Source organism: Perognathus longimembris, chromosome 6 (genome assembly GCF_023159225.1).
Source record: "Perognathus longimembris pacificus isolate PPM17 chromosome 6, ASM2315922v1, whole genome shotgun sequence".
In the NCBI taxonomy this organism is placed as follows: domain Eukaryota; kingdom Metazoa; phylum Chordata; class Mammalia; order Rodentia; family Heteromyidae; genus Perognathus; species Perognathus longimembris.
This window is the reverse complement of record NC_063166.1, coordinates 86,525,907-86,553,140: the sequence shown is the minus strand read 5'-3', so window position 1 is coordinate 86,553,140 and position 27,234 is coordinate 86,525,907. Positions and strand designations below refer to the sequence as shown.

Below are 27,234 nucleotides of genomic sequence, written 5' to 3'. Positions count from 1 at the left end.
GTCAAAGGTGGGAGGGGCGGGAGCGCGCATGTGCGCAGCGCGGCGCGCAGCCGACGCCGCCCGGACCCCGCGCCCCGCGCCCCGGCCCAGGCCCAGGCCCGGCCCGGCCCGGCCGCACCTCGCTGGGCGCCGCAGGTAAGCGCCGGTCGCGGGCCCGACCTTGCCTCAGCCCGGCGTCCGCCTCGCGCAGGCCCCGGGGCCCGGCCCGTCACCCCCCCGCCCCGCACGCCCAGACCCGCGCCGCGCCCCGCGCCGGCGCCGTCTTCCTGCCTCCTCCTACAGAAAAAAGTCGCCATTTTGGTTCACTGCCTCCCCCCCACCCCCCCCCGCGGTCGGCCCTTCCGGGCCAGGCCGAGGCCGTGCCGGCCGCAGGTGACAGGTGGGTGGCGACCTGCCTTCAGGTGCGCCGGGCCTGGCCGGACCTGGGCTGCCAGCGGCGCCCCCCCCCCACTCCCGCGGAGGCCCCGCGCCCAGACCCGGGTCCCCGCCGCGGACACCATCCTGTGGTGGTGCGAAGCCGCAGGCTCAGGTGGAAGGAGGGTTTCAGGCACCCAACTCTGAATTCTCTGCTCAGGCTTCAGAAAGACTGGAAGGGAGTTTCAGCCCGCACCCCGCACCCCCAGTCTCTGGAGCCTTCAAGGGCTGTGATGACCAATGCCCGCACAGTCGCCTTTTGAAATTACAAAATGAGGATTGCCTGAGAACTTTGGCCACCTGGGACCCTCCTCCCAAGGCCCAGTATTCAGCATCACCTTTGGCTGTCCAGACCTCCACCCTCCTGGATTCAGCAGTCCCTCCCAGCCCCTTTGTGGCTTTGAGGGTCTCTGTGGGAGGACCTCACAGGGATAACTAGGCACAGAGATACTCCCGGTTTCTGCTCTCAGGGGAGGAGGTGTCCCCCAGCAGAAAAGTTTCTTTGGAGGGTCAGCCTTGGGTGACGGCATACTCTGATCAGTACTCTGGCGAGCTCTGGAGCCTGAGCCTCTGTTGCCAGTGTTGATGGTAACATGCTTAGCTAAAGTGGGCTCATAGAAAAGAACCTAGAGGCTGTTGAGAGTAGTGAGGTGGGAGGCCAGCTAGCCTGTGGTAGCCCAGGGACTAAACGCGAAGCATCCATCTGGGGGGAAAGGCTCTGGCTGAGCACAAAATCTTAGAAGATAACCAGGTAGAAGGGCTCAGCAGGCACAGAGGCCAGAATGGGATGCTGGTTATCAGAGAATTGGTTATGTGGTTAGAAAGTGGGCTGTGGGGAGGAGGGTGTGTCTTAGTACCCACATTAGCTATCTGTGGCGCCTGGAGAAAAGGATCGAATAGTGTCTGCCTGGGTAGGTTGACAATGCATGGGAAAGGTGTCCCTGAAGTGCTAGGTCCTGGCAGCCTGAAAGCCAACAGCTATAATAACTGGTACCATAATTGGCCCCTAGGAGGGATGCTGTCAGCACAGATCACCTCTCCTGAGGACCATCCATCCCTTACCTAGTCCTCAGTCCTAGGGGATGGCATGGGGATTTACTTGTCAAATTTAGTGAAAGGTCTCAGGCCCTTCTTGACTGCTTTGTGCCCTGTGTGTGTGTACGTGCATGTGCAGTGCACACGCATACACATGTGTGAATTCATGTGTGCATCTGCTGGTCCTGGGGCTTGAACTCTGGGCCTGGGCACTGTCCCTGAGCTCTTTTGCTCAAGGCTACTGCTCTACCACTTTGAGCCACAGTTCTACTTCTGGTTTTTGAATGGCTAATTGGAAATAAGAGCCTCGTGGGGACTTTTCTGCCCAGGCTGGTTTCAAACCACAGTCCTTAGATCTCAGCCTGCTGAGTAGCTAGGATTACAGATGTGAACCACTGGCAGCCAACTGTTATGTTGTGCCTTTTGGATTATCTGAGGAGACCTTGGCTCTGAAACCTACCATGAGTCAGAACGTCCTCTATCACTTTTCCATGTGATGAACATAGGAAGTCAGGTCTCCTTTCTGACCAGAGGGCTTGTCAGAGGCAGGCTCTAAGGTAGACCCTAAGGTATCCTCCATGAAAGTCCTGAGTGGGCCTCTCAGGCTTATAGATTTGTGCATTTGCTCTGCAGAGATGACTGACCCCTTCTGTGTTGGAGGAGGCCGCCGGCTCCAAGGGTCTGGCAAGAGTGGATCAGGGAAGGGTAGCAGCCGGAAGGAGGTCCGACTTCCCATGCTACAAGACCCGCTGAAGCTGGGTGAGAAGTTAATGCCAGAATCAATTCCAGGGAGTCATGTAGGCAGTGGGAAGATGACTTGGGTGTCCTGATGGCCTTCTTGGGGTGGAGACTGACTTGGATATACTCTAAGGCCTGGGCTTTTACTGTGAATGGGACATCTATACTTGTGCCTTGGTGTTGGTGAGCTGAGTCAAGGCTCTCCTCTGCCTACTGCCCCGTGGTGGCTGGTGATGCTGTGCAGCCCCTGAGCATTGCTGCATCCTGTGTCACAGGGATGCCGGTGGCCCACAGTGGACAGACAGTGCCTGGCCAGGCCCCACTCTGCTTTGACACAGGAAGTCCAGCCAGTGACAGGACAGAAGGGAAGAAAAAGGGGCGGCCGAAAGCTGAGAACCAGGCCCTCCGAGACATCCCTGTGAGCTACCTGAGGGCTGGGGTAGGACTTATGCTGGGTCAGCTTGTGGAGGCCACTGTCCTGCTTTAACCTGCCTTCTGCTATCCTGTGTCATCTCTGAGTTTCAGCATGTGTCCTGGGGTCCTTCTATCTGACATGCAGTGAGGTCCCAGTGGGCCACATTGTGGCCCCCAGCACAGGTCTGGGGTATGACTTAAGTTCTTGCTGTGTTCCTGAGATTGAGGGACTCACGTGGCCTCTGTGCCCTACAGGTCTGGGGAGGGCTCTTAAGTCTGGTCTCAGGTTGACAGAAGCCTGAGTGGCTGAGGGTTAGCTGCTTCATCTTTCCCTATGCCCAGCTCTCCTTGATGAACCAGTGGAAAGATGAATTCAAGGCACATTCAAGGGTGAAGTGTCCAAACTCGGGGTGCTGGCTGGAGTTTCCCAGCATCTACGGGCTCAAGTACCATTACCAGCGGTGCCAAGGGGTAAGGGGATGTGGGTTGGGAAAAAGGAGGCCTGGGGGTGCATCCGGGCAGAGGTCCCTGGGGCCCCATCCCACACCTGCCCTCCCTGCCCAGGGCGCCATCTCAGATAGGCTGGCCTTTCCTTGCCCCTTCTGCGAGGCCGCATTCACCTCCAAGACCCAGCTGGAGAAGCACCGGATTTGGAATCACATGGACCATCCCCTGCCTGCCCCCAAGCCTGGCCCAGTCAACAGGCCGGTCACCATCAGCCGGCCTGTTGGGGTCAGCAAGCCCATCGGAGTGAGCAAACCTGTCACCATTGGCAAGCCAGTGGGAGTCAGCAAGCCCATTGGTATCAGCAAGCCGGTCACAGTCAGCAGGCCAGTCACCAAACCTGCACCAGTCACAGCCAGCAGGCCTGTGCCAGTCACCAAAACTGTGCCGGTCACCAAGCCCATGCCAGTCACCAAGATTGGGCCGGTCACTAAGCCCATGCCAATCACCAAGGCCATGCCAGTCACTAGACCTGTGCCAGTCACCAAGCCCATCCCTGTCACCAAACCCGTGCCAGTCACCAAGCTTGTGACAGTTACAAAACCTGTGCCAGTCACCAAGCCAATGCCGGTCAGCAGGCCCATTGTGGTCAGCAAGCCAGTGCCGGTCAGCAGGCCCATTGCCATCAGCAGACATACACCACCCTGCAAAATGTTACTTCTGACCAAGTCTGAAAACAAAGCACCTCGTGCCACAGGGAAGAACAGCAGTAAGAAAAGGTATAGGAACTCACTCCTGATGGGAAGTTCTGGGTGGGGCCTGAGGGTAAATGGGGCAAGACCAGGCCTGCCTGGCCCTTATCTTGCCCATTCCCTGCAGGGCTTCAGATAGCCTGGACGCCTGCCCCATCCTCCCTAAGCAGGCAAGGTCAGAGAATGGGGAGTATGGCCCATCCACCATGGGCCAGAGCCCAACCTTCCAGCTGAGTGCAGGCTCCAGTAACAGCTCCCTGCTGCCAGGGAGCAGGTCCTCAGCTGGAAAAGAGATACTTCGGTCTGCAGGCCCTTTATCCTCACCTGAAGAGGACCCGGAACGCACAAAGCACAGTAAGATAGAAAGTACTAGGGGCAGAGGTGGTGTGGGCTTGGACCTTCTAATGGTTATTTCACCAGAATCTTGGGCTTCATTTTCTCTCCCCCGAGTCAGGAAGGAAACAGAAAACACCCAAAAAGTTCACAGGGGAGCAGCCATCCATCTCAGGAACATTTGGGCTCAAAGGTAAGACTCTAGTTAACTGGCTACTTCCAGCTTGGGTTTATCCACATATGTGCTAGCACTTAGCCCCTACCTTCCACCCTGCATATGTACCCAGGCCTGGCCAAAGCTGAAGACAAGGCCCGAGTTCATCGCTCCAAGAAGCAGGAGGGGCCAGGCCCCGATGATGTGCGGAAGAAGGTGCTGGCCACTCCCATCACTCTCTGCAAGGAGGCAGCTGCTCCTGTGGCCCACCCAGCCCCAGGTGGGGGCTACCTGGAGGGGCCCAGGGCAAGTCTCCCCTGGTGGGCTGGATCCCGTAGCACAGGCATGGGGGCTAACTGTGCTGCCTAGGTGCTGCACCTAATGTCCAGAGCATTCAGGAGCCCCCACAAGCCCCTGTGGCCTGGCCCTGCCTCACAGGTGGCCCCGAGGAGCAGTGGCAGAGAGCCATCCATGAACGGGGGGAGGCTGTGTGCCCCACCTGCAACGTGGTCACCCGGAAGACACTTGTGGGACTCAAGAAGCATATGGAAGTGTGTCAGAAGGTAAGACTGCCCCAGGAGGAGCCCTCAATGGAGGTGTCTGGGCTTCTTGAGCTGAGCTGCTCATGGCTGGGCTGTCTGTAGCTTCAGGAGGCACTCAAGTGCCAACACTGCCGGAAACAGTTCAAGTCCAAGGCTGGCCTCAACTATCACACCATGGCAGAGCACAGTGCCAAGGTATGCTGCCCGCCTCCATCCCTGACTTGCTGACCTCTCACCGTGCCCCCTTCCTTCTCCCTGTGCCTGTCCTTGGACCAATAAGGCCCTCACCCTTGGGCTGGTGTCCTGAGGTCCTCTCTGTCCCCAGGCCACTGATGCTGAGGCCTCTGAGGGTGGGGAACAAGAAGAACGAGAGCGGCTGCGTAAGGTGCTGAAGCAGATGGGGCGGCTGCGCTGCCCTCAAGAGGTCAGTGGGGGGGGCATGTGTGGGGTGCTCATGGGGGTCAGTCGAGGGTTGTGCGTAGGGTGCAGGGCCTGTGCTCACGTAGGACACAGGATTTGGTGCCTTGGATCTTCAGGGTTGCGGGGCCGCCTTCTCCAGCCTCATGGGCTATCAGTACCACCAACGGCGCTGTGGTAAGCCACCCTGCGAGGTAGACAGCCCCTCCTTCCCCTGCGCCCACTGCAGCAAGACATACCGCTCCAAGGCTGGCCACGACTACCATGTGCGCTCAGAACACACAGCCCCGGTGAGTAGAGATGGACCCAATGTCTTTGTGGCTCTTGTGTGGTCTATGCTATGGTACAGGCTGGTCCCTGGGTGCCATGCACCTGTTTACATGTCCATGTGTGGCCTAATAAGTGTGACTCCTTCCTTTAAAAGTCAGCCTATGGGGGGCTAGGAATATAGCTTAGCGATAGAGTGCTCGCCTGGCATGCATGAAGCCCTGGGTTCAATTCCTCAGCACCACATTAACAGAAAAAGCCAGAAGTAGCGCTGTGGCTCAAGAGGTAGCGTGCTAGTCTTGAGCAAAAGAAGCTCAGGGACAGTGCCCAGGCCCTGAATTCAAGCCCCAGGACTGGCAAAAGAAAAAAAAAAGTTACTCAGTAGGCTGAGATCTGAGGATCACCATTCAAAGCCAGCCTGGGTCCATGAGACTTATCTCCAAATAATCACCAGAAAACTGGAAACAGCAGTGGCTCAAGTGGTAGCATACTAGTCTTGAGCATAAAAGCTCAGGAACAGCACCTAGGCTTGGAGTTCAAGCCTCATAACCAACAATGACAACAAAAAGTTATCCTATGGGGCTGGGGATATGGCCTAGTGGCAAGAGTGCTTGCCTTGTATACATGAAGCCCTGGGTTCGATTCCCCAGCACCACATATATAGAAAATGGCCAGAAGAGGCGCTGTGGTTCAAGTGGCAGAGTGCTAGCCTTGAGCAAAAAGAAGCCAGGGACAGTGCTCAGGCCCTGAGTCCAAGGCCCAGGACTGGCCAAAAAAATAAATAAAATAAATTATCCTAGGTCTTGTGTTCTGGTAAGAGGGAGAACGGGAGCCTGGGGCTCCATCTTCCCTGGGACTACTTATGTGGTCTACATCCTTCTCATACTTGGATCCCTGGGCCTGCAATGGCCATACATGGCCTGCGACTCATGCTAGCCTTGACCCACTATCTCTAGTTATCCTGTGTTTCACTCTGGTCTCCATGTGTCTCTGCTCTCCAGCCCTCCGAGGAGCCCACAGATAAGACCCCTGAGGCTGAAGACCTGGGTGTGGAACGGACCCCAAGTGGTCGCATTCGCCGCACTTCGGCCCAGGTTGCTGTGTTCCACTTGCAGGAGATTGCTGAGGATGAGTTGGCTCATGACTGGACCAAGAGGCGCATGAAGGATGACCTTGTGCCTGAGACTGCAAGGGTGAGTGGCCCACCCAAGTGATGGGAGCCATGGTCAGTCCCTGATTGTTTCCTCAAGCCCTTCAGCCTCCTGGCCGCTAGCCAAGACATGCCTCACTCCAGAGTTCCCCATGACAGCCATGCTCATGGGCTCTTGACAATCTGCCTATCCTATTATAGAGGGGCTTTAAGTCTGCTGCAGAAATATGTGTTAGAGCAGTGGGCACCACAGCCTGGGGCTCAACTGGTGCTGTGCCTGGCTTTGCAGCTCAACTACACTCGGCCGGGCCTCCCTACACTCAACCCCCAGCTCCTGGAGGCATGGAAGAATGAAGTCAAGGAGAAGGGCCACGTGAACTGTCCCAATGATGTGAGCTGGGGCTGGTGGAGGGTGTGGGAGATGAGTTTCAGAACAGAGGGCCCAAGCTGGGCGCCGGCGGCTCAGGCCTGAAATCCTAGCTACTCAGGAAGCTGAGATCTGAGGTTCAAAGCCAGCCGTTGCAGGAAAGTCCATGTGATTCTTATCTCCAATGAACCACCAGAAAACTGGAAGTGCTGTTATGGTTCAAAGTGGTAGAGTGCTAGCCTTGAGCTGAAGAGCTCAGGGACAGCGCCCAGGCCCAGAGTTCAAGCCCCATGACTGACACAAAAAAGAAAGAAAGAAAAAGAACAGAGGGCCCAGGGTATGGCCCTTTAGGGAGCAGCAGAGGCTGAGAGACAGACCTGTCAGGAGGGAGCCACCCTCAAAGTGACGTTCTACCTCTGACCCTGGACTCCTGTAGTGTCCTTGCATGGTGACTCCATTGAGAGAAGGGAGGGGCCTCAACCTTGAACCCCACATATCCAGCCTGTCCATATCCCAAGATCTCTAGGGTTATATCCTTACACCAGTCTCAACAAGGTCTCAACTCCCTGGGGCTGAGGTGTGGGAAGCCCTGGCAGGGCCACCCCATAGCTTTCTCCTGCCTGCAGTGCTGTGAAGCCATCTACTCCAGTGTGTCTGGACTCAAGGCCCATCTTGCCAGCTGCAGCAAGGTCAGTCCTGGGGCCTCCCCATAGTGGGATGGGGCACTTAGCAGCACTTACAACTCTCTCCTACCAGGGGTCCATGCTTACTAGTGTGAAATCTTATCTTGGCCACAAGTCTGTCAGTTCCAAGTCTTGCATTGCCGTTCCTTATCTGTGTGGGTATGAGTGGTCACTCTGACCTGGACAGAGGGCACATGAGCTTGAGATAAAGGCCTGTCCCTGGGGCACCTGCCTCTTGTCCCCCCCCCCACAGGGATGGCTCTATGGTCCTGCTGAAGGGTGGTCTTGTGGGTCCTTGAAGCCTACCCATTGTATATACATCTTGGCACAGAGACAATGTGGCTCCTCTGGCCGCCTCTGCTCCTGATCCATTAGCAACTGGGTAAGGACTGGGCCAGATCTGGTGATTTGGTCCTCTCAGGGTTGAGTACTATATTGCTTTGTGTTGCAGGGGGACCACTTGGTGGGGAAATACCGCTGCCTACTATGCCCCAAAGAGTTCAGCTCTGAGAGCGGTGTCAAGTACCACATCCTCAAGACTCATGCAGAGGTGTGAAAACAATGCTCTGGGCCTGTACCCTGGGGTTATGTGGTGGAGAATGGGCATCTCAGGTGGTGTGGGTGTAGATTCTTCTCCAAGCAGTGTACCAGCTTCCCTGGAGGAGCCACAAGGCTGAATTGCCCTGAGCTGGCACCCTGAGCAGGAGCCTCTTTGGATGGAAACCTTGTCTCCAATTCCTTGGAGTTGCCTGCCTGGGCTGAAGGTGGCTATGTCTAGCTTTGGGGCAGGTCCCTGGTTTTTATTGCTGCTTTTCTCTCCCTAGAATTGGTTTCGGACCTCATCTGATCCACCTACCAGACCCAGGGGCCAGGACTCCTTGATGCCCAGTAGAGAGAAGAAAAAAAGTCTAGCAGGTGGGAAGAAGCGGGGCCGCAAGCCAAAGGAGTGGTCCCCAGAGGAGTCCGAGTCCAAGCTGCCTCTCCATCGGGACAACTGGCCTCCAGGAGCTAGAGACAAGGGGGCCCGGGGCTGTACTGGGCGGAAGGTTGGAGCTGGAAAGGCACCAGAAAAGTGAGCCTCTGGGGGGCCCAGCCACTAGGCTGGCCATCAAGCCCCACTCTGTTCAGAGTTGGGGAACCAGCTTTGACCTCCTGTTCTCCACTCCCCTACCCCTCACCCATCTGTTCAGTGGGAGTGGCCAGCTTCTCTTCTCCTCCCTGAAAGTAGCCCTTCCTCTTCAGGCTGCCTTGGCACATCTGGACCGGGCACCCCAAGGTGCCAGGGGCAGCAGCAGAAGTGCAATAGTTTGGGGGACCAGCTCTTCCCACTGACTATACTGGCAGAATCTGAGGCCTTGGCACCATCAGTGCTGTAGTGCAGAGGATTCAGAAGGTCTTTGGTCCCCGTCTCTGCCCCCTGGGGCCCAGTGAGGTCCTCCCTCTGGCTCCCCCAAGGCTCAGGTATGATCCTGAGCCCATGGTTCTGGGCTGAGGAGGGCACCTGAGCAGTCTGGCTGTCGCCATTGGGGCCTCATCTTCACCCAACACTGGAACTCTGGTATCCCCAGCTACCTCCCAGGACAGACCCCGTCCAACCACTGCCATGCTGACCTGACAGCCACCAGTCCTCTCCCATCTACCCATCTCTGACCCTTTCCTTTTGTTTTCTACCTCTCTGGGCCTGCCCCCTTCTCTGTCATCCCTACTGTGCTTCAAGCCACACCCTACTGGTCCATCTGGTCATGGTGAGTGAGCTAGCCTCACTGGTCAAAGGATTGACCCTGCTTATTTGGCCTGCAGAGAGGCCTAGGTACCCAGCTCCAGCCTGCAACCAAGAGGCTAGTGTTTTCTGCCTCTGGCCTTCTGAAGCTGTAAACGTGAGATTGGCAGCCTGAGCGCCCCTCTCTGGAGTAAAGAATGGGGCAAGGGCTGGGCAGAAGGGACCCATGAGGAGTGGCATCTGTGGGAGTAGCCTGGTTTCACCATGCCAGGATGGCCCAGGAGCCTCACTTGGTGAAAGCCCTCCCTCCCTTTTTCAGCTTGTATGTCTGCTGGCTTGGTCATTTGAAACGAGGAACCAAAGGCCATTGATGGGTGAGACCTCAGCCAAGGTGGCAGCCCTAAGGCTGGGCTAAACCCCATTGGGGCTCTGAGGGTGGCCAGGTCTGCCAGATAGGCAGGGCCAGGCAGGGTGTCTGGCTTCCTGGGGGTAGTAGTACTGCATGCAGCCTCGTGTTCCAATCCATTTGCAGAGAGGAGGCTGGGAGAGGGCTGGATGAGTGTTTTTCGGTGTGGGGGTTGGGCTGAGGGATCAGGCTCTGATCCTGGATGATGTGAATTTTGATATTTGCCTGTGTGCGTGTCTCTTGGGTGTTGTGGATGCCAGTCTTGTTGCTGTGACAAGTAACAACCTTTTTTAAAATTCTGTTTTTTATACAAAAATACCACAATTTGACATTTTGGTGCTAAGGGTTTCCTGGTGCCAGAGATGGGGCTGGGCTGTGGCTCTGGCCAAGGCCCCTCTGCTGTCCAGTAGGCGGTATTGGCCCCTGCATCCCTTTTGCCTCCAGGGAAGAGGGGCTCCAGGAGACTTGGGGATGAGCCTGCTCTACTCTTACTGTCTGAGAGGGATCTAACTCTCAGTATCCCTGACCTGATATGCTGGGGAAGGGTAGAGAGTGGGCTCCTTACTCCCATACTCCTTGACCTGATCAGAAGATGGCTGCATTGGTAGAAGTGGGTCTGATTGCTGGGCGCTGGTGGCTCATGCCTGTAATCCTAGCTACTCAGGAGGCTGAGATCTGAGGTTTGCAGTTTGAAGCCAGCCCAGGCAGGAAGGTCTGTGGAACTCTATCTCCAGTTAACCACTGGAAAACTGGAAGTGGTGCTGTGGCTCGAAGCGGTAGAGTGCTTGCCTTGAGCAAAAAAGCTCAGGGACTGCACCCAAGCCCAGAGTTCAAGCCCTAAGACTGACCAAAAAAAAAAAAAAAAAAAGTGGATATGATCTAGTGTCAGAGAGTAAGCTGAGGTTTTGAGCAGTGATGTGCAGCTAGGTAGGGGAAGGGAGGACTTGGTAGGTATACTTTGCCCTTGTTATGACAGAGAAAGCTATATCCCAACACCTCTGTATAGTTATGGCCACCCACCCCAGCCTGGCAGGTACTTGGCACTTGGAGGTAGGTTTCCAGGACAGTCCTTGAAGCCTACAGGAAATCCTTGGTGTGGGAAGTGGAGATCCTGGGTGACTTGATGTTTAGCACTTTAACTCCCTTCTTTGTCTTTGAGATAAGCATGGATGGGGGCTGCTGTCAGAAGTGGCTATTGGGTTCAACCCTTTCCTTCCATACTGGCTGGCAAGGGGCAGTGGCAGGATGGTCTGCAGAGTCCTCCCAAGTGGGTAGGGCCCTGCGCAGGGCACAGCGGGCCTACCTCCCAACTCTGGCTCCATTGGCCTTTATAGACACCCTCACTGAGAGGGACCAGTGTGGTAGCCCCCAGGGTGTGATGAGCATGGACCTTAGGGTCCAAGCCCTAGACCCTTAGCAAAATGCAACAGCAGGGGGTCTTTCTGCAGATCTACCTCTGGCTCAGCACATGCCCTGCCCTGAGAACAGGAAAGTACCCAAGGGGCTGATACTTCACACAAGGGAGGATGCACTTTATGTTCTTGCCCAGGCAGATGAGTGCATGTCTCTCTGGCGGTTCTGAATGGAGGCCCTAGAAAGGGAGGGTTGTTACAGTGCACCTGCTGGGTGCAAGTGGGTGCTTGCCCTGGAGGCTTGGTTCAGGAGGGCCAGTGGGTCATTCCTTCTGCTTAGTGACCATGCGTCCTAAACTTTGGGTTCCTTGTTTTTTGTTTTTTTGTTTTTCAAACTGCAGTTCTCAGTACACAAGTGCATTTCGAAAGACAGGTTCCAGCTATCACATGTAACCATATATATATATATATATACACATATATATATTCTATCTACAAAGTGTTTATTTGCAAGATGTTTTCAGGTGAGCTTGGGCCCTGCCCATGTTGTGACCATCTATATCCATCCTCGTCCCCGCTCTGCTCCCTGGCCTGAGAGGCGTGGGGGTGGGCCATCCACTGTATGTATTAAAAATGACTGTATCAAATAAATGTTTATTGATTTTCTTTTCCAGGGCTTTTGTGCGGTTGAGTTTGTGCTAAGGGGGGAGGGGGAGCGGCGCTCTTGGTGCCGCGAGGACTTGTGGAACTTGTAGTCCGCTAGCGCCCCTGGCTCTCGGCGCGTCTCCCCGGCCACCACCGGGTCTCGGGACGCCATGGCTGCGTCGCCGGCCTCCGCGGACGCCGCCCCCTCGCCCCCACCGCCCCCCACGGCTCAGGACTCTCCGGGTGGGCCGGCGGAGCAGAGCGAGACCGCGTGCGAGGACCGGTAGGCGCGGGCCCGGGCGGGGGCGGGGTGGGGGGGCGCGCGCGCCTCCGGTCAGCGGCGGGAGCGGGAGGAGTCGCCACGCGGCTCGGCTCGGCTGCGACTGCAACCCCTGCCCGGAGCCGGCGCGGTCCGGAGCGGCCCTGCCTGCTCGGCCTGGGCCTGTGGCGTGGGCTCTGCGTTCGTTGTGCCCTGCCCCCACACCCCGGGACCCTCCGCGGCCCCCCACCCGGCCCCCTCGACCCCCGGCCGTCTGTCAGTACCTCCTCTCCATGGGAGGCGGGAGGGCCGACCGGCAGCCTAGTGGGTCCGAGGGACCAGACGAGGGACACGGCTTGTGTGGAGTGGGGACGCCTGGGTCACCATCCCGAGTGGGTGGGCCTTGATCCTGGACAGCCGGGCCGGCTGTGTGCCCGGCCTACCTTCCGAACTAGTCAGATTTGAACTCGGGGTCCATTCTACCCCTGCCCATCTATGGCCAGAGGTTTGGTTCTAGGGGTGAGATAATGCAGTGCCTTCCAACTGTCCCGCAAGTTTGGGGGGCTCAAAGGCCGGGGGGGGCGGGTGGCGCGGGGCTGGGGATATGGCCTAGTGGCAAGAGTGCTGGCCTCGTAAACATGAAGCCCTGGGTTCGATTCCTCAGCACCACATATATGGAAAATGGCCAGAAGTGGTGCTGTGGTTCAAGTGACAGAGTGCTGGCCTTGAGCAAAAAGAAGCCAGGGACAGTGCTCAGGCCCTGCGTCCAAGCCCCAGGACTGGGGGAGAAAAAGGCTTTCGGAAGCAGGGCATCTGCGGCCACCGGCTGGGCCTCCCTGGGCAGCTGGCCTCCCGGGCGTGGCCTCCCGGGGGCGTGGCTTCTAGGGGCGTGGTCTGGGGCGGCGGCCACGCTAGCAGCTGCGCGGTGCTGCTCTTCCCGCTGCTCTTCCGGCTCTAGCGCGGGCGTGGGCCCTGAGAGCCTCTTCCAGCCCGTGGACTTGGGGCCTAGAGCGCCAGGCACCCGAAGGCTTTTGCCAAAGGCAGTTCCTGGTGGGCAGTGGCCTGGAGCCTGCAAGGCTTGGGTCTCCAGATCTAGACTTGGCCTGGAAGGCTCGGGAGGAAACACCGCCGTTGGGCGGGGCCGTCATGCTGAGAGGCAAACACTGCCTCCTCCCCCCCCCCCACCCCCCTCCCACCCCACCCCCCCACCCCCGCCCTGGCCGGCCGGGGACGCCGCAGGAAGCTGGCGCTGCTTCTCAAGCTACTGCCTGCTGTCCCTGCACCTGTCCTGGAGTCTGAGTGCCCTTGAGGCACCGTCCTGGTGCTGGCCAGCACAAAGGTGTGGCTGCAGGCAAGATGGAGACAGGGCTGTGGAAGTGCGAAGTGGAGTGAGGCTGTGCCCAACCAATGCCACACTGTTTTTAGCAAGCCACTAGTCCCCAACTCCTACCCGTGCAATCTGTCCCAAAGACTCAGCCTTTGAATTAGTATGAGAACTTAAAGGGTAGCGCCTGTGTTTCTCTCATGCCCTCTCCAAGGACCTTCTGCTTTGTGAGGGCTTGGGGGAAAATCCAGGTGACAACAGCTCCAAAAGAACGAGACAGAGGGCTGGGGATATGGCCTAGTGGCAAGAGTGCTTGCCTCGTATACATGAAGCCCTGGGTTCGATTCCCCAGCACCACATATATAGAAAATGGCCAGAAGTGGCGCTGTGGCTCAAGTGGCAGAGAGCTAGACTTGAGCAAAAAGAAGCCAGAGACAGTGCTCAGGCTCTGAGTTCAAGCCCCAGGACTGGCCAAAAGAAAAAAAAAAAAAAAAACGAGACAAAGTCGAGTCTGGGGGGAAAGGGGGCAGGAGACCTTTCTTTGTCCACCTGCAGTCAGTCCGGGTTGTGAGCTTTCCCCTCCACGGTTTCCATGGTGGACATTTGATTCACTTGTGACCCCTTTGTTACCTATGAGGCATCTGCTATAATTCTCCCAGTTTTTGGTGGGATGCTGTGTTTGAACTTGTCTTTGTGCAAATGACATACTGCTTGAATCTTGTCCCCAACCTATCTGTACAACCTATCTGTAGTGTACCTAATAAGCTAGCAGTGGCAAGATGGTATGGGTGGCAGTGGAGGGGTCTGAGCCCCCCTGAACATTGCATGACAGGACTGGCCAGCGGAGAGTAAAGAGTAAAGCATGTAGCTGAGATGACTAGACAGCCTTCACCTGCCTCAGTCTTAAACGCTTGAAATGAGAGGAAACTCCAGTGGAATGATGTATAATTGGGGTAGAAGCTGGTTCTGGAAGTAGGGACTGGTCAGCTGGAGGCACAGGGTTCTGTGGGGGAGTGGACTAGCAGGTTGTGGGTGGGGCTGCACACTTGGACTCAGGCCTCTCTTTTCAGGGCTGGTGAAGTGGCTTCCCAAGAATCTTGGTTTCTACCCATAGGTCCAGCCAGCTGAAGTAAGGAATGAACATGACAGGCTGACCAGCCTGAGTCCCCACTGCTTCTCAAGCAGTAAGCTGCCAAGTCAGGAAACTGACTTCCAGGAGCTCCAGCTCGGCACCCCTGCCCAGGACAACTTAACTTCCCTGAGTGTGGGCCAAGTCCTGCCAGGACAGTGAAGACAGCCAGTCCTTGAGAGTGGGGTCAAATGGGAGAAGCTTTTGAGGACCTATGTGGCTAGGCCTGCCTGGCTCAGGAGCCTCTGGAGGGGAAGCAGACGCAGCCAGTCACCTGTAGCCAGGGGACGATGTCCCCAGGGCAGCTCTCAGGAGTGGCCCCTTTCAGGTGTTCGAGATGTGGAATCCTTTTTCCCTGAGCCCGGGGCCAGCCCTGTCTCAGTGCTGGAAGCCAGCTGGCAGGGAGACCTCTCCCAGGATTGAGACTGGCACACACTGTCCGCTGCTCTGGAAGAAGGTCTGGGGCCCACAGAACCTTCTAGGCAAATCCCATAAGTCAGTAAAAGGATTTCAGCTGTTCCTGCTCGCTGGAGGGTGGCGGGGGCTGTGGAGTGGGAGGTGGCTGTGTCCCCTGCTGACCGCTAAGTACTTAAGTGGGCAAAGGACCTCCTCAGGACTTTGAGGTGGGGGTGGGGAAGTTATTCTGGGATGTGGGGAGGGTAGAGTTTCAGATTTGTTTATGCCTGTCGGAGGATCCCTGGGGCCCAGGGTGGGATTCCCAGGTGCAGTACTGACTGAGCATCCGCCCACCAGGGTCCTCAGATGTCCCTGTCCTGTGTTTGTGGTGGGGCAAGGACGGACTGTGCTTTTTTCTGGGAGTTCAAGGAGTAGTGCTGGAGCATGCCAGCCTCCACACACAGGAGGGTAGCTCACACTGACGGCTGGCTGGCTGGGGGATTGTACAGGCCACAGAGTTGGTGCTATTAATATCTGGTGTACAAGCTTCAGCTGAGTGATCCTCTTAGGCCTGTGGTCTTGGCCTCTGAGGCCAACAGTGAGTGTGTTCCCTTGGTGCACTTGAACTTCTGGGGCCTCCCAGCTGTTGTGCCCACTCCTTGCACAGGGAGGCCGCCTCTGCTGGCGGGGGGACGGGGAGGGGGGCAGTGTAGTACTTGCTGTGCTGCCTGTAGCCGGGTCTCCTTGGAGGGCCGGCTCAGTGGGCCAGAGCTCCTGAGCGGTCCTTGGGGGTGGCTGTGACCCTAACTGCCAACACCTAGGCTTCACATACCTGGGGTCCCACTACTGTCCAGGAATACCTACCTCTGGGACCTCTGGGCCCACCTGCACCCTCGGCCATGAGCAGCCCCCCAGCTTACCCTGGCATCAGGATCTCGGGGTGCTGGACCCTTGGAACAGAAGGCAGGTGAGTTGCATCAGAGTCCTGCTGATGAGAAGAGCCCACTTCCACAGCGAGCTGACCACGCCGGACCTGTGCGCATGATGGGTGTCTATGGATATCAGGAAACAAACAGGCTGGCAGGCCCTCTTGAGAGTTGAGCAGAGCTTGGGCTGCGGGTGTGGCTTAGCTTGGGGCTGTGGGTGATTAAGTGTTTCTTATATCTGTTGTGATTCAATCCTTTCACTGAGATTCTTTTCTGGACAGAAGCACTCTTGTTCATCTGTAGAAATAAGATCCTTTGGTTGAAAGTTTTGGTAGGGTACAGTCCTAGTAAACATGCAGAGGAAAGTGCTTAGATACCTAAAAGTAAAAGAAAAAAGATGTAAGATCTTTTGTATAACTCTCCATTCAGGAGTACTTTTGTTTAGAAATCAGGTGGGGCTTTGTCCCTGGCTTCAAAAGGCAAAGACTAATTTGGGGAAAGGCAGTGGAGCTGGGATTGGTGCAGACAGAACCAGCCTGGTGTCTTAGGCCCCATTGCAAGGGAGATATGGTAGTGTTCTGGGAAAGCCTTCCCTGGTCTTCTTGTACCTGAGCACCCTTTTGAACAAAAGGGTTTGCACTAGGTTAAGCAGCAGAAATAGCCTCGAAAGAAATCTGTGACTAAGCTGGGAATGTGAATTAGTGGTAGAGTGCTTGACTAGCATGTGTGAAGCCATGGATTTGATTCCTCAGCGCCACATAAAGAGAAAAGGCTGGAAGTGGCTCAAGTGGCAGAGTGCTGGCCTTGAGCAAAAAAAAGCTCAGGGACAGTGCTCAGGCCCTGAGTTCAAGCCCCAGGACTAGTTAAAAAAAAAAAGAGGAAGAAGAAAGAGAGAGAGAGAAAGAAAGAACGAAAGAAAAAAAGAAAGAGAGAAAGAAAGAAAGAAATCTGTGGCTAGGCACTGTAGTGGCTCACACCTGTCATCCTAGCTCCTCAGGAGGCCGAGATCTAAAGATTTCAGTTTAAAGCCAGCTAAGGCAGGAAAGTCTGTGAGACTTTTTGGTCAGTTGTGGAACTTGAATTCAGGGCCTGGGGGCACTGTCCCTTTGCTTTCCTGTTTAAGGCTAGTGCTCTAGTTCTTTGAGCCACAGTTCTACTTCTGGTTTTCTGGTGGTTAATTGGAGATAAGAATCTCAAGGACTTTCCTTCCCAGCCTGGCATTGAACTGTGATCCTCAGATCTCAGCCTCCTGAATAGCTAGGATTACAGATGTGAGCCACCAACACCTGGCTTTCTGTGGGACTCTTATCTCTAAGCACCATAAAAAAAAAAAGGGCCAGAATGGAGCTATGACTCAAGTGGTAGAGCACTAGCCTTGAGCAAAAAGCTCAGGGACAGTACCCAGGCCCTGAGTTCAAGCCCCAGGACCAACACACACACACACACACTCCATGGTGGTGGTCATGGGGGACTTAAAGGCCCCCAGAGAGCCCTGTATAGTAAAGCCCAAGGGAACTAGGGACAGTTGTGGACCCCCCCCATCCAGTGTCTGTCTGCCGCTGCTCTTGGCTTTTCCCTGAGCAAGTTTACCATTGGGACTCCAGGGGATATCAGGACAGCCTTCGGTCAGGAAGGGAGTTTTGTCCCTGAGATTCCAGGCAGAGCCTGGTGGGATCCTGAAGGAGGCACAAGAGGAAGCAAATGGCTTGTCTGTGCTCTGCCTATGGCAGCCTCAAGAACTGCTGGTTCTGCCAGTATCTTGCTGTTGTTATAAACCAAGGCATCTCCTAGTGTGGGGCCCCACAGACTCTACCCACTCTCCTGAGCTGTCACCCACTGGGAGCAGCAGCCCTAGAGGTGTCTCACAAACCCATTTGTTTACTGCTGGTAGATTCGTGTACCCAGGTAAGCAGTCATGTGCCCTCTGTCCAGGTCTCTTGGGACATCTAGGCAGGCCTAAGCAGGGAGCCCCTTAGTCCAATAGCCATGTTGTGGGAACTTGCTCCCATCTTAGTGCAGGACCCCCACTTAGCCATCTTCGTACCTGACTGTCTTGCTCTCAGCCTCAGTGCCAACAGCAGTACTCAGCTCTGGAGCCATAGAAATGAGGCTGAGTGCAGCGGACTGGCTAATTATTCCCTCTGCTCACTCCCCAAGCTCTCCTGATGGTTGATGTAGAAACAGGTGGGCCTGCCTTCTTTTCTCCGAGGACAAGTTCCCATGTGTTGTGCATCAGACGCACATGGGTCGTTTACCTGCTCTTGAGAGCTGTGACCATGTGTGTGTCTGAGTGCTGCCAGTTTGACTTGTCACAAGCTAGGCTTCTACTTTGTTTTTGTTTTGTGTTTTTTGTTTCCAGTCCTGGGCCTTGAACTCAGGGCCGGGGCATTTTCCTTGAGCCTCTTTGTGCTCGAGGCTAACACTCTACCACTTCCAGCTTTTTCTGAGTAGCTTATTGGAAATAAAGAGTCTCACAGACTTTTTTGCCCAGGTTTGAAACTCAGTCCTCAGATCTCAGGTATAAACCACCAGCACCTGGCAGGCTTCCTGGTTTGGGTCCCTGTTGAGCTCTGGTAGTACCTGAAAACATAAATGTTCCCAAGCTGGAGGTGATTAAGCTATTCTAGAAACCAAAAGAAGCTTGTCCCAGGAGCACCACTCTAGGCCACCCTAGTTTAAAAAAAAAGTGTTTGAGAAGTCCCATCTCATCAGAAAAGCCTGATGAGTGTGCCTGTCATCCCAACTATAACAGGAAGCATAAACACTTCCTGGCCCAGGGGGAAAAACCATAGAAGGCCAGGCACTGGGAGCCGTGTCTATAACCCTAACTACTCAGGAGACTGACATCTGAAGATGGCAGTTCAGCCGGGGCAGGAAAGTTTGTATGGCTTTTACCAGTTAACCACCAAAAAATCATAAGAGGAGCTGTGGCTCAAGTGGTAGAGCACTAGCCTTGAACAAAAAAAGCTCAGGACTAGCACAAAAAACAAAGACAACTCAAAACAAACTGAGGGATATCCCCTAGGCCCTGTGTACTAGCACCAGAAAATAAATAAATAAATAAATAAATAAATAACAAAAGAAGATATGGCTTAAGTGCAAGGCTCCTCAGTTCAAATACCAGTGCTATCAAAAAAGCACCCCCCCCCCCCCAATTGGGCTGGGAATATGGCCTAGTGGCAAGAGTGCTTGCCTCCTACACATGAAGCTCTCGGTTCGATTCCCCAGCACCACATATATAGAAAACGGCCAGAAGGGGCGCCGTGGCTCAGGTGGCAGAGTGCTAGCCTTGAGCGGGAAGAAGCCAGGGACAGTGCTCAGGCCCGGAGTCCAAGGCCCAGGACTGGCAAAAATAAAATAAAATAAAATAAAAAGCACCCCCTGCTGTGGCCTACCATAAGGCAGCCCCTGGAGGCATGCAGTCTGCCAGGGAAGCACCTGCTTGGGGGCATGGAGCCGGCAGGATGATGGCAGAATGAGCTTCCCAGATAGACCCAGGTTTGTGGGGTTTGCATTTTGTTTTGTTTTCAGACAGGACCTTATCTTTTTTTTTTTTTTTTGCCAGTCCTGGGCCTTGAACTCAGGACCTGAGCACTGTCCCTGGCTTCTTTCTGCTCAAGGCTAGCACTCTACCCCTTGAGCCACAGTGGCCACTTCTGGCTTTTTCTATATATATGGTGCTGAGGAATTGAACCCAGGGCTTCATGTAACAAGGCAAGCACTCTACCACTAGGCCACATTCCCTGCCCCATATAATAGGTTTACCTTAAATTTACTCTGTGGTCCAGGCAGGTCTCGAACTCATGATCTCCTGCTTCAACCCCTTGAATGCCAGAATTACAGGTGTTTGCTGTCATGCCTAGCTTCTGGTTTGGGTTTTGATACCAAAGGGATTGTGGCAGAAGTCACTGTCCCAAATTTTGGTGCCCAGAGATGTCTTCTCCCAGCTTTTCCATGTGTGCACAACTTGTTCATAGGGGCTGACATGGACATTCAGTCAAATATCTTTCCTCTCAGTGCTGGGAATCAAACCCAAGTCTTTTAACAGTGAGCCTCATCTTCAGCCCTGGGTGAGCATTCTTCATCTGCTGCTGTTTACATAAATGGAAGCACATCTCATAATTTGCTTTTCTCACAAAACTAGCTCCAGGGATACCTCGTCCTACCCATACCTGCAGGTCTACCTCATTCATCTCAGGTTTACCTGATGTTTTGTGCAGTATTCCATCACTCATGGGGCTCCAGACCTTGCAGATGGCAGTGCTGCTGCTAGGGGGATCCCTGTAGAACTGGTCCTGTACCACCAGCCATTTTTATAGATAGCCCTTCTGTCTACCGGGGCTCCATCCTGCACAATTATCCGTGGTCCACATGGGTGAGCCATGACTTGTCTGGCCACACCACAGATCTGAAAGCCTCTTGGGCACTCTGAAAGATGATGCTGGGGCCATGTGACTAGGCCAGTCTCCCTCTAAGGCAGGGGGCCACAGGGACACAACTTGTGTCTTGTCCCTTCGGCAGCGGTACACCAGACATACCCTCAGACTGAGAAGGTGTCAGGCAGGCCACGAAGCCTCCTTAGCAGCTCCCCTCTAGGTTTTGAGGCTGTGGCCACAAATGGCACACCTGTGTGAGGGCAGCGGGGGCCTGATGGGGTATAGGTAGATAAGGGTGCAATTCTGTGCCTCCCTCAAGTTACATTTCTCTCTTGTGGCCTCAGTGGTACTTTTCCCTTCTCTATAGCAGCTCGCAGGGTCAGCTTCCCAAGCAGTCCAGACTGAGGCATTTTCAGGTTGCTGAATGTGTGTATCGTGGGGGCCTCCCAGCCGGTCTATCCTGCTCTCTGACAACTGGAGAAAACAGGTTAAGACACTGCTTTGCACGTGGCCTTTCTGTCACTGGCATCTGTCCTGGGCACTACTCTCCATCTCTTGAGGTGTTTGGCCCACTGGGTGACAGTCACTAGGCTGCCTAGAGAGTCCCCTAAGTTGAGGAGGAGAAAGAATACAGTCCTCAATGGGATCTTTTGTCCCTGAGTGCGTACCTTGTCCTCTGGGTATGAGGGCCTGCCCAGTCTACATAGAGGAGTTGATGTTGGGATGGTTGCTTCCTTGTTTCCTCTCGTCTGCTTGCTGTTCTTTTGTCCTTGCTGTGGACAGATGATCCAAGGCTTGCTGTGTCCCACACCCACCCAGCCATATAGACTGGCAACAAGCAGGTTTTGGTTTTTTTTTTGGGGGGGGGAGGGGGGTGTTAGTCATGGGTCTTGAACTCTGGGCCTGGGCACTGCCCCTAAGCTCTTCAGCTCAAGGCTAGTGTTCTACGACTTTGAGCCACAGCGCCACTTTGGTTTTCTGGTAGTTTAGGCAGATGTCTTAATGCTTCTAATTGAGCCCACCCACCTTGGCCATCCTTGTGCCTGCCCTCCTTGAGTATGATTCAGCTGTCAGGGAAGTCAGCAGCCATAGGTTGATGCTAAGTGCGTCCCTTTTTGCAGTGGCAACACAGGGTCCTTGGACAGACTCCTCCCACCTGTTGGTACTGGGCGCTCACCTCGGAAGCGCACCACCAGTCAGTGCAAGTCTGAGCCACCCCTGCTTCGTACAAGCAAACGCACTATCTACACGGCTGGACGGCCACCCTGGTACAATGAGCATGGCACACAGTCTAAGGAGGCCTTTGCCATTGGTGAGAGCAGTGTGGGCAGAGCCGATCTGTTTGGCCAGCCTAGCTGCTCCTAACCACAGGGTCTCTGCTCACACACCCCCAACAGGTCTGGGGGGTGGCAGTGCTTCTGGGAAGACCACTGTGGCCAGGATGATCATTGAGGCCCTGGACGTGCCCTGGGTGGTCCTGCTGTCCATGGACTCCTTCTACAAGGTGAGACTCCTCCGTCCCCCGGAGTGCCTCTTCTCCCTTTGATCTCCACAGCCCTGCAGTCCCCGGGCCCTGTATGATCTGCGGGCCGTGGAGGAGCATAGCCTGCCTACAGCCCCACTGCCCCTAGGTCCTAACGCAGCAGCAGCAGGAGCAGGCTGCTCGCAACAACTTCAATTTTGATCACCCTGATGCCTTTGACTTTGACCTCATCATTTCCACTCTCAAGAAGCTGAAGCAGGGCAGGAGTGTCCAAGTGCCCATCTATGACTTCACCACTCACAGCCGGAAAAAGGATTGGGTAGGCTGGGGGGCTGGGGGCTGCAGAAGGAGCAGTAAGCAGAGGCATGAGCTAGGCATTGACGCTCTCTAGCTTCCTTTGCAGAAAACGCTGTATGGTGCAAATGTCATTATATTTGAGGGTATCATGGCCTTTGCTGACAAGACGCTGCTGGAGGTGAGAGCTTGCTGGAAGTACAAGCCACAGGCATCCCCATACCCAGACACGGTTCCCCACTGTCCCACCCCAAGGCCTCCATGCTGCATCCCAGGAACCTCCAAGTGTCCCACACCAGTGCCTTGGGCATGCAGTGTAGTCCACCAGCAGATGGGGTATGGCTGCTGGGGACAGTAGTTCCTTCTTCCATCTTCTGGAGCCTGTTTGTACCTGTTGTACTCTTGTTCTTCTTGTTCCTTGCTGAGGGACAAGTGAAGACCTGAGGCCAGTGAGCTTGTGGGATATTACTGCAGATCATCCTGCACCTCCAGTGCAGCGTGAAGTATGTGCCTCCCCCCCATGCACACAACAGCCTCCACCCCTACACGTGGTTCTTTCAGGGACTACTATTGCATCTCCACCTGAGTGGAGCCCCTCCCCCCTGTGTTTGAGAGCTACATTCCTGAAGTCACAGGAATACCATACTGCCTGGCCGCTCCCGTCTGACTCCTCCTGCCCCTGCCCCTGGCCCACGGCACCTCCCGTGCTCACACACACCACCCCATGCTTCTGGCCCTTCCTCCCGGAGGACTCACCACAGCAGCCGACCCTGGGCCAGGCTCCTCTGTCACGTGACAACCCTGCATGCATAGGCCTCAGCCCTGCTCCCTGTTCTGGTCTAGCTCCTGGACATGAAGATCTTTGTGGACACTGACTCTGACATCCGTCTGGTGCGGCGCCTACGCCGGGACATTAGTGAGCGAGGCCGGGACATCGAAGGCGTCATCAAGCAGTACAACAAGTTTGTCAAGCCTGCCTTTGACCAGTACATCCAGCCCACCATGCGTCTGGCAGACATTGTGGTGCCCAGAGGTAAGCCTGCTGGGCTACCAGGCCCCTTCCCTGGTGGTGAGGGACGGTGGGGGGGGAGGGAGGGGGGTGGACAACTCAGCCTCTGAGTCTCCCTACTCTCTGTCCCACTTCAGGGAGTGGGAATACCGTGGCCATTGACTTGATTGTGCAGCATGTGCACAGCCAGCTGGAGGAGGTGAGCCAGCAAGGCAGTGCCTGGAGTCCCCACCATTCTGCAGCTTTCCCTTCCCCTCCAGCAGCTTGCTGACCCCTCCCTCCTACCCCCTCCCCCTCCCCGTGTGTTCATTCTCCCCTGCAGGGCCAGACTTTCAATGTCCTTGGCCTGCTCTGTCAGCCTGTGGACCCAGTTTCCAGCCTGTTGTGATGGGTGGGGCCCCAGGTGCTTGGCCCTAGCTGAAGGATGGCTCAGCCACCCAGCTAGAGGCTGGGCTTTGCATGGAAGGGTGTGCTCCTGCCCACCCATCCCTTTGGGAGTAACAGGGATGACTACTATCCCACTGGCCTATGATTGTCCTCTCAGCACTAAGTCCCATATCCAGCCAGGGGCTGGCAGCCATGGTGTCCCACTAGAGGTTCCACAGCAGGCATTCTGTGGCTGGGTCTTAGAGTCTGTTGCAGACCTAATAGAGTGCTAGAGGCCTGGGGTCTGCAGAACGTAGCTAGAGGTTTTGGCTCTTCCCAGACTAGAACCACAGGTTCCAACTGAGGTGACTCCATATTAAAGAAGGCCCCTAGAAACTCCCCGTCCCACTAGTGGCAGCCCCCCCCCCCAGCCTTTTCCCCATGGGGCTGCAGTGTGTCCATTCCTCAGTGGGTGGGGGTGGCCTGGCCACTGCCCTGGTCACTGATGCGTCACCCGTTCGCTTGTGTCTCCCCGTGTTGCCGCCACAGCGTGAACTCAGCGTCAGGTAAGACTTCTGCAGCGGTCTGCACAGATGGAGGCATTTCTACCATCCTCACGGAGCTTCAGGCTGGCTGTCACCCAGCCAAGGGGCAGACAGCCTGCCGGTCCCCAGACAGAGGTCTCGAGTAGCCCCAGTCCTACCTCTGCTTCCCTTTGCTGGCAGATAAGGACACTGAGGCACAGAGAGGTTAAGTAAATTTATCCAGGGTCACGCAGTCCCTGAGCTGGCCAGACTTTGGTGGAGGCTCCGTTTCAATGTGGACTGTCCATCGGGTCCAGCCCCAGAAAGCACAGCTGTCCTCATGACCCAACTCTGCCAAGCCTACAAGGCAGGGGTGGCAGGGCCTGGGTCCGCCTCTAGGATGGCTGTACCTCCTGGTGTGGTGGGCAAGGCTTGGCCTTGCTCTTCCTTCCCTGCCCAGCTGGCCCTACTGTGTTCCAGCTTTATCCTTAGCTGCAGAACAACTCAGCAGGAAAAGCAACATTGGCACTTTTGGCTGGAGGTTGGACTGGGCTGGGCTGTGTCACATTGTACTATCAGAGCCCATAGGCGGGGTTGGGGGTATGTGTGGTCAGCATCGTGGACCCACCCTGCTCCCAAGCTGGGCCACCTGTGGGTGCCCCCACAGTCTTGGGTGCTCTGAAAATGCCTCCAGGGCCATCTTGAACCCCACTGCCTCTGTTCCTACATGACTGTCCATTGGGCCTCCCTAAGACCAGGGCACTGCAGGTCTTGTATCAGGGCCTCCTGAGAAAAGAGTTTCCAGATGTAGCCAGCTCCACTTTCTGTGCTCGGGTCAGCCAAAGAAGTGGCCAGCCGCGCCAGCCCCGGGATGTTGGTGGTAGGAAGGAGGGGTTACCACCTGGGGGTGACTAGGGTGTCATACCACACCACAGGGTGCCAAGGCTCTGTGGGTGCCAAGGCTGTTGCCCTGGGCTCCTGCTTCTGCAGGAACTCTGCTGCTGCCCCAACTAAGTGGTCTTCTCTTTGTTCTTTTCCTCTTTGTAAACCCGTTTCCTGCCTTGTTCCCTCCCTGAACACGCTCTTCACCTGGCGAGCAGAGGAAGCTGCGTTGGGATATGTGAGCAGAGCGCGCTCTGGTTGTGCCGCGCTGTGTGCCACCCCCACCATCCTGCACTGCTCCTGCCGCCTCCTCCCTTTTCCTCTCACTGCCCTCCCCACCCCTGCTCACTCTTCCGCTGCCCCTTCCTCCCTCCCCCACGACCCCTCTTACTGCCCCTCAGTGGCCTCCCCTGTCCCCATGCCAAGCTGGGGCTGTGGGTGGGGCAGCTGCATTGGTGCTGAGCCAGCTTTGCCAGCTCTCCAGGTAGAGACTATGCATTATCTGGAGGATAGGCCTAAGCAGGGCTCGACCCCACAGCCAGTTGTTGCACCCAGGATGGGCTGGAAATACCTTGCCCATCCCCACTGTGTGTCCCCTTCCTCTCTCATCTGGCCTCGGAGGGGCACCTCCAGCCCCAGCTCCTTTCCTGGGGCAGCAGCCGGCAGCTGTGCTAGCTAGCGGTCTCCCCTTTGCCTGGCAGTTAAGAAGGGGCCTTTCCATGGAGGTCAGCCATAGCCAGGCAGCCATCTCTCACCCTGCACAACCTGCTGCCCCCACAACTGTCCCCCACAGAGGGGTGCAGCCATCCTGTGGGGAAGAGAGGGGCACTGGGTAAGATGCCCCATTCATGAGCAGCCCCAACTGGTTTATTCCCCAGGGCTGCGCTGGCTTCAGCTCACCAGTGCCACCCACTTCCCCGAACACTGAGTGTCCTCAAGAGCACACCACAGGTACGCGGCATGCACACCATCATCAGGTGAGGCTCTTCGGGGCGGCGGGGTGGCATTCTCTCGAGGCCCCCACTCTGCTAAGCACACCTCATCCCCAGGGACAAGGAGACCAGTCGAGATGAATTCATCTTCTACTCCAAGAGGTTGATGAGGCTGCTCATCGAGCACGCCCTCTCCTTCCTGCCCTTCCAGGTGCCTTGGGGGAGGGGGTTGGGGGTGGGGGACCTCAGTGCGGCAGGGCTGGGGCCTGAGTAGGGGGTCTCTGTGGGGTGGGTTGGGGGGGAAGCCTCTGTGCGTGGGGGGGCTGGGGCCTCTGCTTGCCTGCCCATGAACACTCCCTCCCCGTGTGTAGGACTGTGTGGTGCAGACCCCGCAGGGGCAGGATTACGCGGGCAAGTGCTATGCAGGGAAGCAGGTATGCTGGGAAGCAGGTGGCAGTGTGGCAGGAAGTTGGACAGTGACGGGTGAATGTGAGTCCTCTGCTTTGCTCAGCCTCCCGCTCCTCCCAGATCACTGGCGTGTCCATTCTGCGTGCCGGGGAGACCATGGAGCCTGCACTGCGTGCTGTGTGTAAAGATGTGCGCATCGGCACCATCCTCATCCAGACCAACCAGCTCACTGGGGAGCCCGAGGTGCCCGGATGTGGGGGCTCCGGGGGCCCTGGGTGGGCAGCCCCGCGGGAAAGGCTGCGGGTCCTTGGGAGCCCGACAGGTAGGCCTGTCTGAATCTGTGGTCACCTGCAGCTCCACTACCTGAGGCTGCCCAAGGATATAAGTGAGGACCACGTGATCCTGACGGACTGCACTGTGTCCACGGGCGCGGCAGCCATGATGGCTGTACGTGTGCTCCTGGTGAGTGGGCCTGGGTGGGCTGCGGGTAGGCTCCCGTAGAGGGGAGCTTACCTGGTCCTTACGCTGGACAGGACCACGATGTGCCAGAGGACAAGATCTTCCTGCTGTCCCTGCTCATGGCAGAGATGGGTGTGCACTCGGTGGCCTATGCGTTCCCCCGGGTGAGAATCATCACTACTGCTGTGGACAAGCGGGTCAATGACCTTTTCCGCATCATCCCAGGCATCGGTGAGGCCCCCTCGGGTTTTTTGTGGTTCATGGGAACAGAGCTGGTGGTCCCAGGAGAGACACACACACACGCACGCACGCACGCACGCACACACACACACTGGACTGCCACACACACACACACACACACACACACACACTGGACTGCCTCTTTCTCCAGGGAACTTTGGTGATCGATACTTTGGGACAGATGCAGTCCCCGATGGCAGTGACGAGGAGGAGACAGCTTGTACTGGTTAGCACCCGAGCCGACCACCCCATCTCCTCTAACCTCATCCTGCCTCCTGGCCTGTGGCTTCGGAATGGACGGTTAAGAAAATGCTACCAATAAAGTTTTATAAAGCAATAAAGATGTATACATTTTATAAAACTAGATTTAGAAAATAAAGATGTGACTGGTTAA

General features: G+C 56.0%; 2 protein-coding genes across 6 annotated transcripts; both read left to right on the top strand.

The window, feature by feature from the left end:
* The first annotated feature begins 14 nt into the window (after positions 1-14).
* Positions 15-11,861, top strand: Znf512b (zinc finger protein 512B). Of its 2 annotated transcripts, XM_048349772.1 has the most exons (17): positions 15-135; positions 2,083-2,208; positions 2,463-2,605; positions 2,944-3,072; positions 3,166-3,824; positions 3,925-4,151; positions 4,252-4,323; positions 4,418-4,564; positions 4,723-4,847; positions 4,929-5,021; positions 5,152-5,250; positions 5,363-5,533; positions 6,512-6,703; positions 6,950-7,051; positions 7,654-7,716; positions 8,162-8,260; positions 8,535-11,861. In XM_048349772.1, the coding sequence occupies exons 2-17, from the start codon at positions 2,085-2,087 to the stop codon at positions 8,784-8,786; spliced, it is 2,697 nt and encodes an 898-aa protein (XP_048205729.1). In that variant the 5' UTR covers positions 15-135; positions 2,083-2,084; the 3' UTR covers positions 8,787-11,861. The 2 variants fall into 2 exon arrangements, with proteins under 2 accessions (XP_048205729.1, XP_048205730.1); XM_048349773.1 differs by lacking the exons at positions 15-135; positions 2,463-2,605.
* Positions 11,862-11,947: 86 nt separating this feature from the next.
* Uckl1 (uridine-cytidine kinase 1 like 1) lies at positions 11,948-27,234 on the top strand. Of its 4 annotated transcripts, none has more exons than XM_048349774.1 (15): positions 11,948-12,116; positions 21,365-21,555; positions 21,641-21,747; positions 21,875-22,045; positions 22,130-22,201; positions 22,864-23,053; positions 23,167-23,228; positions 25,020-25,039; positions 25,680-25,778; positions 25,851-25,944; positions 26,105-26,167; positions 26,262-26,384; positions 26,496-26,603; positions 26,675-26,831; positions 26,992-27,234. In XM_048349774.1, the coding sequence occupies exons 1-15, from the start codon at positions 12,004-12,006 to the stop codon at positions 27,069-27,071; spliced, it is 1,650 nt and encodes a 549-aa protein (XP_048205731.1). In that variant the 5' UTR covers positions 11,948-12,003; the 3' UTR covers positions 27,072-27,234. The 4 variants fall into 4 exon arrangements, with proteins under 4 accessions (XP_048205731.1, XP_048205732.1, XP_048205733.1 ...); XM_048349775.1 differs by lacking the exon at positions 25,020-25,039 and adding an exon at positions 23,945-23,961 and having other exon boundaries at positions 11,950-12,116; XM_048349776.1 differs by lacking the exon at positions 11,948-12,116 and adding an exon at positions 15,700-15,908.